This window comes from Heptranchias perlo, chromosome 17, assembly GCF_035084215.1.
Source record: "Heptranchias perlo isolate sHepPer1 chromosome 17, sHepPer1.hap1, whole genome shotgun sequence".
NCBI lineage: Eukaryota > Metazoa > Chordata > Chondrichthyes > Hexanchiformes > Hexanchidae > Heptranchias > Heptranchias perlo.
The window spans coordinates 47,704,208-47,723,672 of NC_090341.1; the positions used below are offsets into that span (position 1 = coordinate 47,704,208).

General features: G+C 41.4%; 1 protein-coding gene across 6 annotated transcripts in view; it reads right to left on the minus strand.

Moving 5' to 3' along the window:
- Positions 1–19,465, minus strand: part of itpr1b (inositol 1,4,5-trisphosphate receptor, type 1b) — a 439,399-nt gene that overhangs the window by 128,067 nt on the left and 291,867 nt on the right. For all 6 annotated transcript variants that reach the window (XM_067998943.1, XM_067998947.1, XM_067998944.1 and 3 more), the window contains 2 exons: positions 10,797–10,980; positions 5,908–6,161 (listed from right to left, as the gene is read on the minus strand). In XM_067998943.1, the coding sequence (XP_067855044.1) occupies positions 5,908–6,161; positions 10,797–10,980 (438 nt within the window). The remainder of the gene's footprint in view (positions 1–5,907; positions 6,162–10,796; positions 10,981–19,465) is intronic.

Here is a 19,465-nt window from a genome sequence, read left to right on the forward strand (position 1 = left end):
GGGGTGAGGGGTGAATGGAACTTGGTGCAAGTTAGGATACAGGCAGCAGAGTTTTGGGATGAGCTGAAGTTTAGGGAGGGTGGAAGATGGTAGGCCAGCCAGGAAAGCATTGGAATAGTGGAGTCTGGAGGTAACAAAGGCATGGATGAGGGTTTCAGCAGATGAGCGGAGGCAGGGGGACGTTATGGAGGTGGTAGTTGGCGGTCTTGGTGATGGAGCGGATATGGGGTTCGAAGCTCATCTCAGGGTTAAATAGGACTCAGAATTTGCAAACGGTCTGTTTCAGCCTCAGACAGTGGCCAGGGAGAGGGATGGAGTCGGTGGCGAGGGAACGGAGTTTGTGTCGGGGGCCGAAGACAATGGCTTTGGTCTTCCCAATATTTAGATGGAGGAAATTTTTTGCTCATCCAATACTGTAGGTCTTGTCTGTGAGAGAAGAGTTGCCGGTGATCAGCCAGCGAGTGGCCGGTGATCAGATTGTTACCATAAAAACAAGGCCACTACATTATAGCACAGATATCATGGATCCTTTTGCCTTTTTGAAAAACTCCTGTCCTTGGGGTATAAACAAGAATACACATCAGGAGAGTATGTGTCAGAAGAAGTGATGCCTCCTGGAAACTAAATGGGACATGGCCAATATTAACATTCACGTGAATGCTGAATTTGAGCATTTGATTTTTTTCCCCCCGCATAATAAACCCCTTCCTAGCATGTACCTTCTATACAAATCGATGCCAATTCTTTATAAATACAATTTGGAGGCTCCATAATATTTTAGAATGATGCCTATAAACTTTTGGAATGAGGTTCTAGTTAAGAATTGCATGTTTCATTACATTAATTCTGTGACCCTGCCCTCTTCTTGCTTGCAGAGGGCATAGGTTGGAGATCAGTGCTGTAGGCCTATCACCGATTGATGCTCCCTGACAAAGTGGCTCCTTGCTGGGTGTGCGGGATTGTGGGATTCCCCCACGTAGCCAAACACGAATCAGGTGCTACAAGAGAAAATGCAGTAACTGCTTTCTGTTTCCTTCCCGTGCCCATGCTGGAATTGGCGATTCGTGCCCTTTTTTGTTTCCTCCACTTTGTACATTTACAATACATGCAGGCTCTGCTTCTCCTTTTCATCAGCCCGCGGCTTGCATTATTTATCCTTTTCCCTGTTGGAGCTTTTCCTTTTCCCACCTCTAATTCCAGTTTGCGCACTTGAAATTGGAGTCCGCTTTTTAGGCACTATCTTAGCCTGTGCTGTCCCACTTTCTGACACTGAAAAGCTTTCGCTTAGTTTGATCTAATATTTGTGCTGGTCAAGGTGAGGGACGTTAGTGCTGGAGACTGGAATTCTTCCTATTGCAGGCATGGAGTGTCAGCATCAAACACCCCAGGTCAGGTATAATACAGCCAAATGCAGAGTTAAGATACTTCTACTAAGCCCCAGCCTCAAAAGAGTACCCCCTGACTGCACCAATGTGGCCTTTTTTTAAGTTCAGGTCCCAGAGGTGAAAGGCTAACCCAATGCGCCAACTAGCACCTTGAGTTTAGTCTAATTTTAAACTTCGAAATAGGCTGTGTAAAATGTAAGTAATACTATCCTAACTTGGGGGCAACAAGTGTTACAATTTGAGCTTTTGAAAAGTATAATTTTTGCTTTCAATTGATTTATAGATTTTTCTATGAATGGAGCTCATCCCCCATGAACCAGATATCTGCCCTTACACTTGAGGTGTGACCAGGTCTAACAACTACGCCAACTGTAATAATCTGTACATTAGACTTTACATAGAGTCTGTAGCCCCAGAATTCCTAGAGACCCGCTCCTCCAGTGCAAATGTGGTGGAGCAAAACACCCATCCGTCTAAGCCCCCAGCCGGAGACCCCATCCCAAAACCCGGGGACGGGAGGTCATCTGCATGACGTGGGTGGGCACATTAGCAATGCCCACCCTGAACTACCAGCCAGAATGCTGATACCATAGTTAACATGCTGCTCTGCTGGTGGAAAGGATGCTCAGTGAGGCCCAAGGAAAAGTGTCCTCTTTGATGTGTACACGCTGGGGAGGAGGGAGACACGGCGTACCTCACTGGAATTTCAAGGGTCAGGATAAATGGAGCAGAATCCCAGTGGAACCAGGTTGCGTGGGCTTCCCATCCTCTCTGGCCCCAGGAATTTGGGGGCCTATGACATAAAAAAGCATTTTGGCTAAGATTGAGCTCGGTATTTGCCTTTAAACTCGGCCAAAATATAAAGCAACTTCATTCACAGAAATTCTATCCCAGCCTAACTCAATACAGGTCCATTTGTCTTACGACAAGCCACTCAATTCAAATACAAATATTCTGTGTGATTTGTTCAACATATATTTGATTGACAGCTCCTTTTGTACTTAGCAGTCATTTAAGTTCTGCTCGATCCTGGTCATCATTTCAATGGTATTAGTCTATCATTTCCAAATTAGGGAGTCCATTTAGAGTTAACAAGCCAGATAACTTCTATAGTTGGTGGGAAAAGGAAAAAGTAAGTAAGATAATTACTTATATGCTGATTTAGCACAAGAATTGCAAACAATTTTTTTTTACTACGCGAGGAGCGTAACTACTATATCTTGTGTTACGGCTACTATTTGCTTCTTTTATTCCTGTTTAGACAATTTGTTTGGCAATTAAAGCCCAAGACAAAATCTACTGTAGTGTTATAATACTGCTTCCAAACACAAGGAAGGTCCAATGAAGGAATGGGTTAGAACCAATAGCTGAAATAAATAGAAAAAGGTTTCTCTGTTTATTACCTGAGCACACTACAAATTATTAAGGCAAGTGAGAACTCTCTCTGGGACACAGAGCACCAAGGCTCACCTACAAAATTAATGAAAAACATAGAAGCCAATAATATCTAGTATTTTTTTTAAAAAGGTAAAAGAAACCAGGACAGGTGAAATGGACTGTAGTGGTCTTTTCTGCTACTGCAAATTCCTATGTGCCCCAAAAAGCTAACAGACTCCTATTAAATGCCATTTTTGAGAAATTTCAGGTTAATATGTCAATATGTTGCTATCAAGTTAAAATCATTGCACAAGAGGTTAAATGCACACAACACACAAGCTATAGGAGAAAGCAGTTTTGACTCAATAGCCGGATAAAGTGGCTTTCAGAATTGCGTTTCGTGCATACCATATTAGTTTGAGACAATGGAGTTTCGTTAATACATTCTAGTGACATTTATACACATAATGTCAGAATAACCTCATTCATTTCAGCTCAGCAGGAGGCAGCTACGTGGGATACACATCCAGGAGAGCAGTCGAAGGTTTGACTGGCAGCTCAACTAGATAGCCTGTCACGGAGAACTGGGGGAGGGTCAGAGGTCAAATTTTTGGCTTCCTGTCTAGCTCAAACAAGGACCGTCTGAAGTTTAAATGGGAAATAGTCTCTTCCTAAAGTTAGCGTGAGTAATTTCAGAGATTGCTTGTCTAACAGGTTGTTTTTTGTGACCATTTTTTCACTGATAAGATTTGAGGGGGAAAAAGTTACCTTTAATGTTTGTTTTTCTTGCATTGAGACAAGTTGAAAAAAATGCTGGATAACAGGTAGTTAACATGCTAATGAGGTAACTTTGATGTTATTACCCCACAGACAGGAAATTTGTTAGACTGTCTAGACAATCGGAAAACACATAACACCCATTGTATCTTTTCTTTTAAATCCTTTTTTAAAAAAATACTGTGAACTGAGAAATATATAAAAGAGGCTAAAACATCAGCTTGCGGAGGAGTACACACAACGAGGAGTCTTATTGTTCATCTGAACCCCCCCAAGCCACCACCTGAGTCATACTATTGTATAACTAGATATTGAGCTGTAAAAGGTAAACTCTTGATCATAGGGGACACTGACAGGAGTGTCTGGTGATGTTGAACCCAAGAAAATATCCAATGCAGACCCAAAACTTGTAACATTAAGTTTATAATCAACTTAGTGTGGTGAAATGTCACAGGCCGGGCTTTTTAACAGGCTAAAATTAACAGAAGTATCTGTTTACGAATGAAAGTATACAAAGAAGCATCAGAGTTAGGATTAGGCAGCACAACCATAGCACATTGATCGTAAAAGGCCCTCTTGCTTTGCCACAAGGGGCAGGGGGAGAATCATCATCATCAGAAAATTCAAGAGGAGAATTTTGCAACACAATGTTTCTGGATAAAATATTGCAGGAACAACCTCCTTTTCTCTCAATTTCTCTGTACAATGCTTTGTTGATTATTTTGTTCCCTGGCTAGGATTCAAAGATGAACTCCTTTCATTTACCAAGGACTAGCCTTTGATCCAATAATGCAGAACTGCTTAAATTAGTTCTATAAATACTTCACAGGGGTGGGTGACTCTTTTTTGGGGTTTCTATGCTAGATATTCTCCTTAATGTTACCGACCACTCTCTTAAGTGCATCTCACGGTCATTACGGACCAAAGTATGTCTTTAGCTGCCCAATATTTGGGTAAATGTAGCGAGTCTCAGAAAACAGTAAACCCTTGCCATTGTATTACAATTTAATGGAATAGATCACAAATGATGATCTCATCTTTGATAGGTGTAAGAATATACACAATCAAACTGTAGCTCAGGCCATAATCCAATAGAAAAACATTATTTTATATCAAACACATAAATGATCAGTACTCAGTAGAAACAGTATGTTTACTAAATGTATTAGAACAGGATGCTTATCCTGTTCTAACTCTAAATATTAAATTGATCCCAAATCATGGTCGCTCACTATTACATGGTGAAATGCCATGACAGCATCCTTACCTAGCCCAGTATCTCGACGGCTTCAGACTATTTCTGACTAGAATAAAATAATCCATATTCATAATCCATTGGAGATATATTAGAATAAAGGACATTAGAAACAGTACACCTCATAACTACATTAGTTGAATGGATTGTCAATTACATAGGATGCTTGAACTGAATGGAATGGCTTGATTCATTGATAGGTTATTTAAAGTATTTGAAACCAGTTAGATGGATTCCCATCCCAGTACAATAGCAGCAATCAAACTCTGCAGACTTGGGCCTCCCTCAACTATGCATTTCTCTGCCCTGCCCTAAGGTGCAAAAAGTAGCCAGACCATAAAATATATTCTATGTATAACTTGCAAAAACCCTGTGTGCGCCATAACCAACGAGGCAGAAACTGATAAATTTTGCATGGGCAAAAATGCGTTATTGTTATCTCAGTGGGCATGCAATTTTATGGTACGTTTAAGTTCATAATTCAAACTCTGTACTCAAAACTCTCTATATCATTGCGGTAAGAACAGTTTTCTCCCTAAAAGTGCTAACTTGAATTAACTGTGAAATTAATCAGCTCTAGAATATTTTCTATTATGTTAGACTTCCTGTCATTCAACATCAACAGTCATAATCGCAACTGACAATGAATTTGTGTGATTATATTAATTGCAGGAAATTTTTTAAGAATGGACACTTTTGACACAGAACCCAGCAAGTTCCTCACATTTTGACACACATGCCATCTATGCTCAGCTGCTGCACAAGTCAAAGGGCATAACTGATCTAATAAAAGCATGACAGCTAGCCATCTTCAACATGGATCAAATGTACAACATCTTCATGTCAGCAGGTACAGAACTACCTCCACTATGATGTTATTCAATCAAATGCAACTACTAACACCTAGCTACATCAGTTGGCATTTCAAACCAATATCCCATTTACCATGCCATGATTCTAGCCAGGATGGAGGCCGACATCTTGGGATTAAAACCACAGGACAGATCTCAACTTTGGTGACATCATAACGGTGTACATTTTCAATAGGCCACGTGGACTTGAAATGAAATCAATTATTCAAGATACGAAGGTATGCATTGGTATATATTGTACCTGAAGATCTCGGTTATGGTTTTCGCAGAGCAGCTGCAAGAACCGAAGGATTGGTTGCATGATGGCAATCACGGCGCTCATCTCCCCATCGTCCTTGTTCTTCTCTCCAGACGCTTGGTTGCCATCTGCAGCAGAAAAGTGGTCCTCTGGGTCAGCTTCCCTCCGAAAGGTGTTGTAGGCTTTCCGTGTAGCAGCAGAGGCCTCCAGCAGCTGATCTCGTACTTCATCACTAATCTGCGCCGAAGGTTCTTTGGCTACATTTTAATACCAGAAACAGTTGATTAGTCAGAAGCAATCTCCCCTTTAACCACGCTTCCCGAAAATAATTACAGGAACCGCAATGCTGACTTAAAAGGATAGGAATCATTGGAGTAAGGCCATTCGGCCCCTTGAGCCTGTTCCGCCATTCAGTTAGATCATGGCTGACTTGTACCTCAACCCCATTTGCTCGCCTTTGATCCATATTCCATGATATCCTTGTCTATCGATCTCAGTCTTGAAAATTTCAATTGTCCCAGCATTCACAGCCTTTTTTTTGGGGGGGGGGTGGGGGCAGAGAAAGAAGAGCTCCAGTTTCCCACTACCCTTTGTGTAAAAAAGTGCGTCCTAATTTCATTCCGAAAGGGCCAGGCTCTAATTTTAAGATTCCCTTTTTAGGGACTCCCCCACCAGAGGAAATAGCTTCTCTGTATTTACCCCATCGAATCCCTTAATCGTTTTAAAGACCTCGATCCTCGATTAGATTACCCCTCAACCTTCTAAACTAAAGGGAATAAAAGCCTAGTTTATGCAACCTGGCCTCATGATTTAAAACCCTTTAAGTCCTGGTATCGTTCTGGATCTATGCTGTACCTCCTCCAAGGCCGATATATCTTTGGAGAAGTGCGGTTCCCAACACTGAAAGTAGTCCTCCAGATGGGGCCTGACCAAGGCTCTGTACAATTGTAGCATCACTTCCTCACTTTTGTATTCCAGCCCCCTCAAGATAAAGGCCAACATTCCATTAGCCTTTTTGATTATTTTTTGTACCTGCAGCAGAATGATTCTTAGTGGAGAAAAGATTGAGATCTGCTCCAGACCTTTAACATGCTGAAGGGCACTGTTAACATGCTTATAAGATTTGTTAACTTTGAATGTGACTGCTGGACTAAATGACATACAAAAATAGGCAAGCCCTGTGAGAGACTAGTAATTAGAAGAAAAATGTTCCTCCTGCTGGATGGCCACCCATTAAAAGCAGCAAATTCTATGTCAGTTAGCCCATTAAAGAAAGGTCTAGATTATATCTGGTTATGAAAGGGATTTTGCTTAATTATCCTCTGAAACCATGGTGCGGGTTGCTTTGTGACTATATAAATGTCATCTGTGGAATACACTATATAGGATTACAAACATACAAAAACGGACATCAGCTATTATTGAATCTGCTTCCACCACCCTTTCAGGCAGTGCATTCCAGGTCATAACAACTCATTGCTTTTGTACTCTATGCCTCTATTTATAAAGCCCAGGATCCCACATGCTTTTTTTTTAATAAAAAGAACGACCATATCAATTTGTCCTGCCACCTTCAAAGACGGGTTTGTGTGAACCCCAGATTTCTCTGTTCCTGCATCCCCTTTAAAATGGTACCATTTAGTTTATATTGTCCCTCTTCATTCTTCCTTCCAAACTGCATCACTTAAAGGGTTAAATTGTGAGGACAGGTTTATAAAATTATAAAGAGATTCAATAGGATAGATATAGAGAACTACTTCCTCTGGTGGGGAGATAAAAAACAAGGGGGCATTATCTTGAAATGAGGGCTAGCCCATTTAGGAGTGAAATCAGGAAGCACTTTTTCCACACAAAGGGTAGTGGAAATCTGGAACTTGCTCCCCCAAAAGGCTGTGGATACTGGGGGTCACCTGAAATTTTCAATTGTAAACAATTTTACAACACCAAGTTATAGTCCAACAATTTTATTTGAAATTCACAAGCTTTCGGAGGCTTCCTCCTTCCTCAGGTGAATGTTGTGTTCACCTGAGGAAGGAGGAAGCCTCCGAAAGCTTGTGAATTTCAAATAAAATTGCTGGACTATAACTTGGTGTTGTAAAATTGTTTACAATTGTCAACCCCAGTCCATCACCGGCATCTCCACATCATGAAATTTTCAAGACTGAGATTGATAGATTTTGTTAGGTAAGTGTGTCAAGGGATATGGATCTAAGGCGGGTATAAATGGGAGTTCTGAGGTACAGATCAGCAATGATTTAATTGAATGGCAGAACAGGCTCGAAGAGCTGAATGTCCTACACCTTTTCCTCGGACAGGAAAAGACCAGCTGGTTGATCAAGCCTGTCCCGTCCCGGCATGGTATAACTTAGACACATCATCACCGCCACCCCCACCTGCCACAATCAGGCAAGAGGCATAAAAAGAGGGGGGAAACCATTAGGCCAATTTAGGAAGAAACTTCAGGAAATTCCTCCCGACCCACGAAGGCCAGATCATCTCCATGATCTGTCTACTTTCCACACATGGAGATATTTGCCACGGGCAGGAACATATCTAGCTCCTTTTTGAATCCTTGCAATGAATCAGTACTCCCGACACATGCAGACAACTTATTCCAAAGGTTGACGACTCTCGGTGGGAAAAAGTACCTCCTGGTATCTAACCTAGTTCTATGCTCTCATAACTTATAATCATGTTATCTGGTCCTCCCTAACCCATCTAGCTCAAATAGTCTATCCATATGGACAGAGTCTAATCCCTTCATTATTTTAAACATATCTCTTTGAAGTCTACAATTTCCTTGAGTAAAGAGCCCCAGGTATCGAAGCCTGTCCTGATAACTATGGGCCCTTAAAGAAGCTATCAATCGAGTAGCCCACCTCTAAACCTTTTCCAGAGCCTCAATATTCCCACCATGTGAGGGGACCAAAAGTGGACACAGTATTCTAGATGTGAGCTGACAAGGGCCTTGTATAAGGCTAGTGTTTCTCATTTTATATTGAATTAGCAATACGTTCAAACACCCTATCTGATTTCACAATAGTCTTGCAACACTGGTCATGGACCTTCATTGAATCAGGCACTATAACTTCCAGGTCCTTCTCCGAGTCAGCAACTTTGAGCACACAACTCTGAGCAATGTAAAGCCAAATTGACATCCTTTGGGAGTTTCAGAGATAAATTTGTACTAGTGGTTTATCAGCTCCCTTGATTAGGAAGGATTCCACTTATTTATGTAGTTGCCTCAACTACTCCTTGTGGTAGCAAGTTCCACATTTTAACCACTCTCTGGGTAAAGTTTCTGCTGAATTCCTTATTGGATTTATTAGGTTACCCCCAGCCTGTTCAATCTTTCCTGATAGGTGTAACCTCTCAGTTCTGGTATCATCCTTGTAAATCTTCTTTTGCACCTTCTCCAGTGCCCCTATATCCTTTTTTTTTGGGGGGAGTTTCAAAGATATATTTGTACTAGTGATTAATCAGCTCCCTTGATTAGGAAGGCTTCCATTTATTTAACTTGACAATATTTATTTATCACAATTGTACATGTTTAGCTTGGAGGGAGCAGGCTCTGTGGACTAAACATTTTTATTGTTCCAATCTATGTTTCTAAAATTAATATTTTGAAATCAAATCAGGTTCCTATCACTTCATGGAAAAAAATTAGTTCTGAAGTGTTTCAAAATTCTTATCCTTCCAATACAACCAACAAGAGAGAAAGAAACAGGGTAAATGTATCCCTCAATACTCCCGTGCTAAAAAACATGCTCTTGTAGAGACCAAATATGTGGGAAAAGGAATAAATAAATACAAATTAAAAATAAAAATGTGCGCCTTTTTATTGTTTCCTATCTGAAACAACCTTGCAAAACACAAGGCCCAGAACAAGCAAAATAAATGCCTCCTTCTACTCCAAGACTGTAACCTGACATTGAAATTATGGCATCTTCAAAATTATCCTACCACGGTAGGAATTAATGGATGTTACAGGTTGCTGATCAACCATCCTTTCTACCTATAACTCTGCCTATTTGGAATCCCTCTCCTAAGGGAGATGATTGCAGGTGGTGTAAATGCTAGTACTGCTTTCAATATTGGCATTTACAGTACAGTATTTGTGTTTCACTGCAATCTGTACAACTGCTTTGAAAGGAACCATTTAACATTGTCCGGCTACGGAGGAAACATTTCTAGAACTGCTCCATTACAAACTTTAGTCTACATGTTTCATCTGGGTCAAGAGCTGCCCAAACTTCTCAAGAGATGTTGAGGATGACAGCCAAACATCCCTGAAGGGTGGAAACCTCCACCTCACAGAACTTAGGCTGAAATATAAACGTGTCTATGTACTTACAGCAAAGCTTGTTGAAAGAAAAAGGTGCCTTGAAGAAAAATGCTTCCATTCTTTTGAAACTCACTGGAATCCCAATTTATTCCACTGGTGAGGAAAATGCTAACTCAAGAATGAACTGACTTTTCTTTCACAAGAAATTAAGTCTACTTTCAACTCCTACTCATTGAGTGCGACCCCGTTTACCTCTCATCCTTTTGCTCTCCTTAACTTCTCTGAAGTTATTCACATTTTTATGATGTTTAATTACAGCTGGGACAGCTTTTAAATCTGCTCAAGCGTACTTAAGATTTTGGCTCATCAGCTCTGAAGTAACGGCACCAATATGAGCAAACCGCATTGGCGCCTTAAAAGGGAAATTTAGGTACTACTTTCTTAAGGCCAATTAGCAACTCTCAACACAATTATATGAAGTAATTAAAGTTCCACTCTTAGGATAATAGTGCTAATGAGAATAAATAATGAGCCTACATTGTGCCTGGCAAGGGGTTATTATTTTTTATATATAAGAGTACACACCAATCTCAGGCTTGCCACTTACCTCTTCTTCGCACAGGCACGTCCCTTTCTGACGATTCATCGTCTTTCTTTTTATTGCCAAGGTCGCTGGTATTTACTGTCACTGTAGCTTTGATCTCTTGCTGTGCAAGCTTCATACGATCATAAAACACCTTGAAGAATTTCTCAGACTTCTTATCTTCGGTCAGGCGGCAGTAAAACGAATGCTGTGAAGATAGATAAGTGATTGATCAGTTTTTAATGTACTGGATGCTCAGTATTTGAATTCTACAACACATTTGTCTAGAGCTAACTGCAATAAACTGTTTTTTCATCTGCATATCCATAGGAAGGTGTAAACACAACTTTATGCAACAAAGTAAAAACATCCTTTCAGTGTGGAACTGGTTAGTAAACTGTAATCACACTTGAGCCTAGGGATCAAACCCAGCCCAGAACAATGGGGCGCTCTCGGCTTGGTTTTTAAGGTCCTCCCTTAAATAAGTTTCAGCAGTCTCAACCAGGTTCCTAGCACAGCAAGAATTTGCCCATAAACTATCACTTGGTGTGGAAGAGGTCACACCAGTGTAATTAGGTGGTCTGCTGAGGAAGGTATTTGTGGGGCAGAGTCTCCATCTGACCCATGGTGTACCTGGAGGCAGACCAAAGGAAGTTGTACTCTGGATACAGCTTTTTCCAATGTGCGAGAATGCTTGATGCTGCCACTGGGGGTGCCAAAACGGGGCAAATGTTTCATTCAGCAGCACTGATTTCCCTCAATGTGCAGCACAAAAATTTCCACCCCTTGCCAAAGTTTTAAAACAAATATTTCCACGTACTCATCTTATGAAATCTATCGCATGGGTTTCCCACTGTGTTGAGAGTCTCCCATCTGCCACAATGTCAAAACCACCACTTTCGGTCAACAAAGATGACCATACAAGCCTAACATGAAACATGACCTGAAAAGGCTCTTCAAATAAAACGCAACTACCCTGTAACATAACCAAACGTTTTTGTTGGGCTGTTCTGCATAGTGTTGAATTAAAGTTAACGGTTATTCTTTTGACGCTTGAAAATTCATCATCCTGCTGTGTTCTAATCTCTGGCTTTTTGCAATTGTATTTGAAGATCTTGGGATAAAACACACAATCTTGGTGGGGGCAGGGGGGAGAAATCGAAAGCAGAGGCTGTACTGACATCATTTCCAATAGAGACAAAGTACGGGAATGTTGTTAAGGGCCAATGCGCAGGTTACAAGTTTTCAGGGAATCACTTCTTAATTAAGGACTAAACCAAACAAATGCAATGTTGTGCTTCCTGTTACCACCCTCATTACTTATCACCGGGGCTAAAAATAAGTGTTTGAGACAAGGGACTACGCATCCCTTGGAGATTTTCCATTCACAGCCATACTTTATTGAAATGATGGACACAAGGGAAATCTCCACAGTGTAATTAAGTGTAGCACCTGCAGTTGCAGGACTTTAAAAATAGCTGGGGTCACGTAGGTCGTGTCGACAACGCCCTCACTGCATTTAACAAGTACCTTGACAAAGAAGGGACAGATTAATTTTGCCAAGTCTTATTATCCAATTACTTCAGCTGGAAGTTACGCCATCGTTGCTGCTGCAGCTTTCAAATCAATAGCAGGCAGGATAGTAGTGATTATGGGCTGGGATCCTCCTCACTGCCCTGAGCAAGCTATCCTAAGGAAGAGTTGAGCAGAAGTCCTGCAAAATGTGGCTCAAAATAGATCATTACTTGGTTGGAACACTCAACGGACCGGTGAGAAAATTAAGACAATGGGTCAAATTTGAGTTCTACAGTCAAACTCTGTCCCAAACAAACACGACTGAAGAAAGCACTTTTCATGTCTTTCCTGCAATATTGCCCTGTACTATGGGCCCTGATTCTTCATGTTGTAATTAGATTTCATAATTTTTATATCAAGAAACTAATGACGTTTTCTAAATCCCAATGTAGTTTTCATCCAAATAATGAATCTTACGAGTTTTAATCTGCCAGACATTAAAACAAGAGCGTTTCAACTGTGTGGCACCAAGGAGAGTTGAAACACCAAGGCACACCACCTTGGCAGTTGTTTGCATGCTTTGCTTCAGATTTCAGGTTCAATGGGGAGGTGTTGAACATTGGTCAAGAGGTCCTGACTTTTGGGAGGGGGGGGGGGGGGGAGCAGATTGGAGGGAGGGTCATCCTTGACCGTTGGTGGTCAGTATACAACGTGATTAATAGGAGCCCAGAAGACAGTCACCAGCTGAAGATAATGGACCACCTCTTTCCAACAAAAAAAGGTTGAAACAATGTTTTAACTGTAGTCTGATATATAAATCACAGGCAGCTGAACCAGGTAAGAACTCTAAATACAAACTTCACGCCTTTTAAGGAAATCAAAATGGTTTTTTACCCATATTATTTTCATCCACACAACCCCATACCCATCATACAACGTGAATTAGCAGGTCCACCCTTCAATTTCTGCTCGTGGACACTTTGATGAATCATCCATTAATTCTTTGCATGTCTCAAAAGCCCTTGGCAGGATCTGGCATTGTGCATTTTTAAACAGGTTACCCAGAAAAACTATGTTCCAGTTTCCTCTGAAATCATTCTATCTGCATTATGGTTGATGATAACTGGTAACTTAGGACTCTCACCCACTCTGTTCTGTCTTGACTTCCTCAATTCATCATCCAATTCTATTTGGCCTTTTGCTGCTGGAAGCACCGTTCCAGTATCACCCTTCAAATTGCATGTACTCTGTGCATTTACCTGCAGTCCTCACATAAACTGAAACATTGCATCTTCATCTCTTCCGTGCCTTCAGTGGAGCAGTAAAAATCTTGTTTCATTCAATTATTGAAAGACACAAGGGGTGAAATCGGCCTTTGGCAGTAGCGCAGAGAGAGGAAATGTTGGGTGGGGTGTAAAATGGACTGCTGACTCGTCCTTACCTGCTTTGCACCACTGTCCAAAGACCAATTTCACCTCCATAGTTTCTTCATGTCTTTTGCAAGTCTAAGCAGATGCTGCCCAACCTATTAATTTTTCGTCTTAACCATCTCGTCTGACCTCAGGTGAAACATCCACATTTCCATTGCTAAAGCTGACTCCAGAAAGTTTGCTTTCCTCTTTTGTGTCAAATACTTATTTCTCCCTCAGTAACTCTTGATTTTCTGTAAAGTCCAAGTCCACCCAAACATGAATACTGCTGCCACATCTGGGAAGCTCCTCTAACTCTCTTGTACTCCTGACAGTGTACAAGAAAAAGCTTGTTTGATCATCTGATGGGCAAATTCCCTCACCTTTGGCCTTCAACCACTCTCTCATCTTTTCTTCTCCCTCTTTGATCAACGCCCCTCATTCTTTCCAAAGTGAAGATGCATTGGACTAAATATTCGACCTCCTCCCCGAATCCTCACTCTATTGAAGTCAAGACTTAGCAGAGTCTCCTACTTTTTCTTTTCCAGGATCTGAAATCTTACTTTCTCCAGTCTTTCATTCCTACAATCTTTAGCGTTTAAAACCCCAAAATGGACACCTTTTAATAATCATTGCTTCCTGATTTACTTCATTTCTTATAATGTTCAACCTTGATGTTGTCCTACATTTTTGGCCTTAGCCTGTCACAATTTTTTTTTAAATTAAAAGTTATTTTATCCACAGTGCCCAGAGTAACCACGTGACTTTCTTCCCAAAAAAAAAACACAAGTTCTTTTCCATCTTGTTGTCCATCATTTTTGGCCCACTCCCGGTCAATAAACAGGACACAGTGTTCATTTTTTCTTTTCCCTTCCCTGCAAAAAAGAAAACCCCTCAAAAATACCATATGAAAGAATATAAAGCCATTAACTGGTTCTGAGAACTCAGCTCAACTTCCTGCATTAAGAATGGCACATAATCCAGAATTAAGCATTCGGTCAAGGCAAAGTTCTATTGATCTTGTTAGTACCGCAAACCTTTTCCTATCCTCTGCTGGAAGCCCTACAAGTTACATTTCCATAAAACTAGAACAAGCTACTGTCAGAATGTTAGATAGTCAGATGGAGCCACATTAGGTCAGCGCAAAATGAGAAGCAGCAGGGACAACATTTCATTTTCCTCCAAAGAGATGTCCAGAGACTCTCCCCAACCCCTAAGAATAGAACCTTTTCCATTTTAATTCCTTCTGGCTACAAAAACCTAGTTCAAGTAACCACTATTGCTGCCAGATCATCTTGTCAATTTACGAGAATAAGCCAGCCAAGTTGTGCGTGGGTGTATCGCATCCCTGCTGAGTTAATCTGTCATTATCCTTCACTATGATTGAACAAGGCAGAGAGAGGCTTAATTTCTGTACCGTGTTGAGACATTCAAGACTTTTTTCCCAGTCCATTGCTGAATTGCAAATCAGAACCAGCACTCCTGGCTCAAAAATGTTTCAAAATTCAAAATCTTTTGGGTCAGTCTTCTTCCACCAACAATTTCTTCTCAAATCACTTAGCTTTCGTTACTATCCCTTCAGGCCGTCAGAGAATAATCACCAGGCATTGTTCTCTGACTATATATGCGGTACCTTCCATGGAATCCCACACTCACCTGACGAAGGAGAAAGCCTCCGAAAGCTTGTGATTTTCAAATAAAACTGCTGGACTATAACCTGGTGTTGTAAGATTCCTTACATTTGTCCAGCCCAGTCCATCACCGGCATCTCCACATCAAGTATCTCTGGACCTCCACTCACGGCTCACCCAGATGTGCCTCATCACCAATGCTTCCATTCCTTCTGGTTATCCAGCGAGAGTTACAAAGGGAACGCTATTTTGAAGTGGGACTAGCCCAGCACACATACAGTAAGTGAAAGGACTCAATTAAAACTATAGGAACTTCAGACTTAATTAATCTAAATTGGTCCTGTCGTGTTGTCCTGTGCTTCTAGTGGGTAACTGCTTGGTCATATATTGGAAATCAACAGTTCGTTAGATTCATACCCCATAACTCTATGCTGCAGCCTTCGAGAGCATTCTGGAATGGTTGTCAAGCAAGAGATTTAGGATTGTAATCCTCAACAAAGTTGGTAAAGGATAGCAGCACAAAAAGAGAACTGGATTTTACGGTTAAGAAAATGTGGACAAAGCCCCCCAGAATACTTTTTTAAAAAAAAAACATTTTTAGCAGGAATCTCATTTTTACAACCATCATGAATCAATCTCCCATAAAAGGTCACTTCTTGAAAAGGCTGCCATTCCACCCTGTGAGTCAACAGCTTTAGTCATTACAGCTTGTTTAGTAGGAAAAGGAGTGGGCCATTCCACCCCTCCAGCTTGTTCCACCATTCATTAAGATCATGGCTGATCTGTATCTTAACTCCGCCTTTGATACCTTACCTAACTAAAATCTATCGATATCAAGTCTTGCAAATTTCAATTGACCCAGCATCCACAGCTTTTGGGGGAGAGAATTCCACATTTCCAGTACCCTTTGTGTGAATAATTGCTTCCTGATTTCCCTCCTGACCTAGCTCTAATTTTAAGATTATGCTCTCCTCTGGGTTTCCCCCATTAGAACAAAGAGCTTCACTGTATCTATCCTATCAAATCCATTTATCATTTTAAACAGCTCTATTAGATCAACCCTTAACCTTCTAAATTCAAGGGAATAAAAGCCAAGTTTATGCAACCTGTCCTCATAATTTAACCCTTTTAAGCCCTGGTGTAATTCTGCTGAATCTGCCTTGTATCTCCAAGTCTAATATATCTTTCCTGAGGTTCAGTGCTCAGAACTGAACAAAGTACTCCAGATGGGGTCTGACCAAGGCTCTGTACAACTGAAGCATCTCTCACTTTTGTATTTCAAGTCTCCCCCTGCACCGAGATAAATGCCGACATTCCATATGCCTTTTTGATTACTTTTCACCCCTGTACACCAGCTTTTAGTGATTTGTGTGATTGGATACCCAATTCCCTTTGCTTATTCCTAGTCTCTCACCTTTATGAAAATATTGTGATTTGTCTCTCTCAGGTCCAAACACTCCCCACAAACCTCACACTTCCCCACATTGAACTCCCTGTGCCAGAGTTTTTCCCACTCACTTGGACTGTCTAAGTCACTTGGTAACTTTCTGCTTCCATCTACACAACTTAATGTGCCTCCTAACTTAGTGTCCTCTGCAAACTCTAATCCTTCATCTGTCACTAAATATATGGTGCCGGTAAATGCATTTAGATTTTACATTATTTCTATACATCCCTCCATCAGGGTTTGCACAGAAGCATCCTGTCAATGCTCCAGATATTTCGTGTATACATCTGTGATGCATATTTCACTTGAATCATGAATAGTAGCAAGAGAGAACCAAGGATATTATGCAATTTTATTCTTATTTTGAGAAGAGTTGTGTGGTAATTCAAGTGGGTGATGCTACCTGTGCATGATACCACATAATCAGACATTATACATGATCCTTTCCTCGTTCCCTCAGTAACTGTGACTATCTCCCATTTACTGTAGTGAGGTTTTGTGTTTTTTGTAATCAAGCAAGCAACTAAACACCTATGTACCTCATTGTAGTAGGCTCAATATACAGGATGGACGCAATGTATCTAGGTCTGCTCCACTACACGTTACACAACAGAATCATCAGCAAGGCCAAAACATTTATTATCGTTCAATTTAGAAGCTTGCCATTAGATGCCAAGTTTGAAAATGTACAAGTTTAACAAGACACAAACTCAATTACCATATTAAAAGTTATTAATGTGCGATCTGACAGGTTGTACTTTTACTTCATGAACCATTAATTCCCAACCTAAAAGTAGCAGGGATAATTTCTAGCTCCCATTGAACGCGGGGAGAGAGAATGAGGAGGGGACTCGGTGAAGTAGAATGAAAACAGGAGGTGGTAGAAGAAGCAGAAATTGGACCAAGACAGTTGTTTCTCTGTTTGGACAGTTAGATCCAATTTTAGTTTTGATTAAGTTGCTTTCTTTCCTTTGGAGGGGGGAGTAAGAGATACACAACAGCACAAGTTGCAGTTGCGTCCAACTGAGCCACATTAGGTAAGGTCGTGGGTTTTGGAAGGCAATTATCACAGCCTCAGGACATCGTTCCTCAGCCCATGGTCTTCCTTTCATCATAACGTCAGGAGTGAGGCTGTTTGCTGATGATTCTACTGGGTTCAGGTTCAGGTTCATTCACAACTCCTCCAACAGTCAAGCAGCCCATGCTTGCTTACAGCAGAACTTGGGCGACATCCAGGTTTGGGCTGATGGATGGCAGGTAACAGTCTTATCACACAAGTTCCAAGCAATGACCATCTCCAACAAAACAACCATCTTCCCTCCGACCTTCAACAGCATCACCATCCCCATCTTGGGGATCACCATTGTTCAGCTATATCAACACCATGGCTACAAAAGCAGGACAGAGGCAGAGCACTCTGAGATCAGTGACCCACCTCCCAACCCCTCAATGTCTCTCCACCACCAAAAAGGCTCGCCAGGAGAATGCTAAAATACTTACCGTTCGCCTGGATGGGTGCAGCAGCAAAACACTCAAAGCTCAACACCAAAGACGACACAACTTGGTTCGCATCCCTGCCACTGAACTCAATAGCCATTCCCTCCACCGATAGCACACTGCAGCTCTCCACGTGCTAACTATGGGACACACGACAGTAACTCACCAAACATACTTCCCAGCCCTGTGAGCTTTACTATGGAGAAAGGCAAGAGCAGCATCATGGGATCACCGCCAACAACAACTTGCATTAATATAGTGCCTTTAACGTAGGAAAACGTCCCAAGGCGCTTCACAGGAACATTTTCAAACAAAATTTGACACCGAGCCATATAGAGATATTAGGGCAGATGACCAAAAGCTTGGTCAAAGAGATAGGTTTTAAAGAGCATCTTAAAAGAAGGAGAAAGGCAGAGAGGTTTAGGGAGGGAATTTCAGAGCAGCTGAAGGCACGGCCGACAATGGTGGAGTAATGAAAATTGGGGATGGATAAGAGGCCAGAATTGGAGGAGCACAGAGATCTTGGAGAGTTGTAGGAGGTTGCAGAGATAGGGAGGGATAGGGCCGTGCAGGGATTTGAAAACAAGGATGAGGATTTTAAAAATCGAGGAGTTGCCAGACCGGGAGCCAATGTAGGTCAGCAAGCACAGGGGCGATGGGTGAACGAGATTTGTTTCGAGTTAGGATAAAGGCAGCAGAGTTTTGGATGAGCTCAAGTTTACGCAGGGTGCAAAGTGGGAATCCGGCCAGGAGAGCATTGGTATAGTCGAATCTAGAGGTAACAAAGACCACTTGGACATATACTGCTGTTCTTTCATTGCCACTGGATGAACATCCTGGAACGCTCCACTTAACACTGTTGTGGGAGCACCATGATCACCACAAAAACTGCAGCAGTTCAAGGAGAAGACCTTCCATCATCTTCTCAGGGCAATAAATTTAGCCTTGCCAATGTCCCCCTACATCCCAGGAACAGACTAAAAAATGTGTTCCTTTTGCAGAACACACACAACCCACACTGAAGTACACATCCCATACATGAAAACAGTAAAACATAAACTGCAATAGTCCAGCAGAAAGTCCCCTAAATAAGCAATTTCCTATAAACAACATTGGCCTGGACGAAAACACTTACTTTAATTATTAACCGCTCACAAATCTCAACTGGTAAGACTGCTTTAAATTCAGCCACTA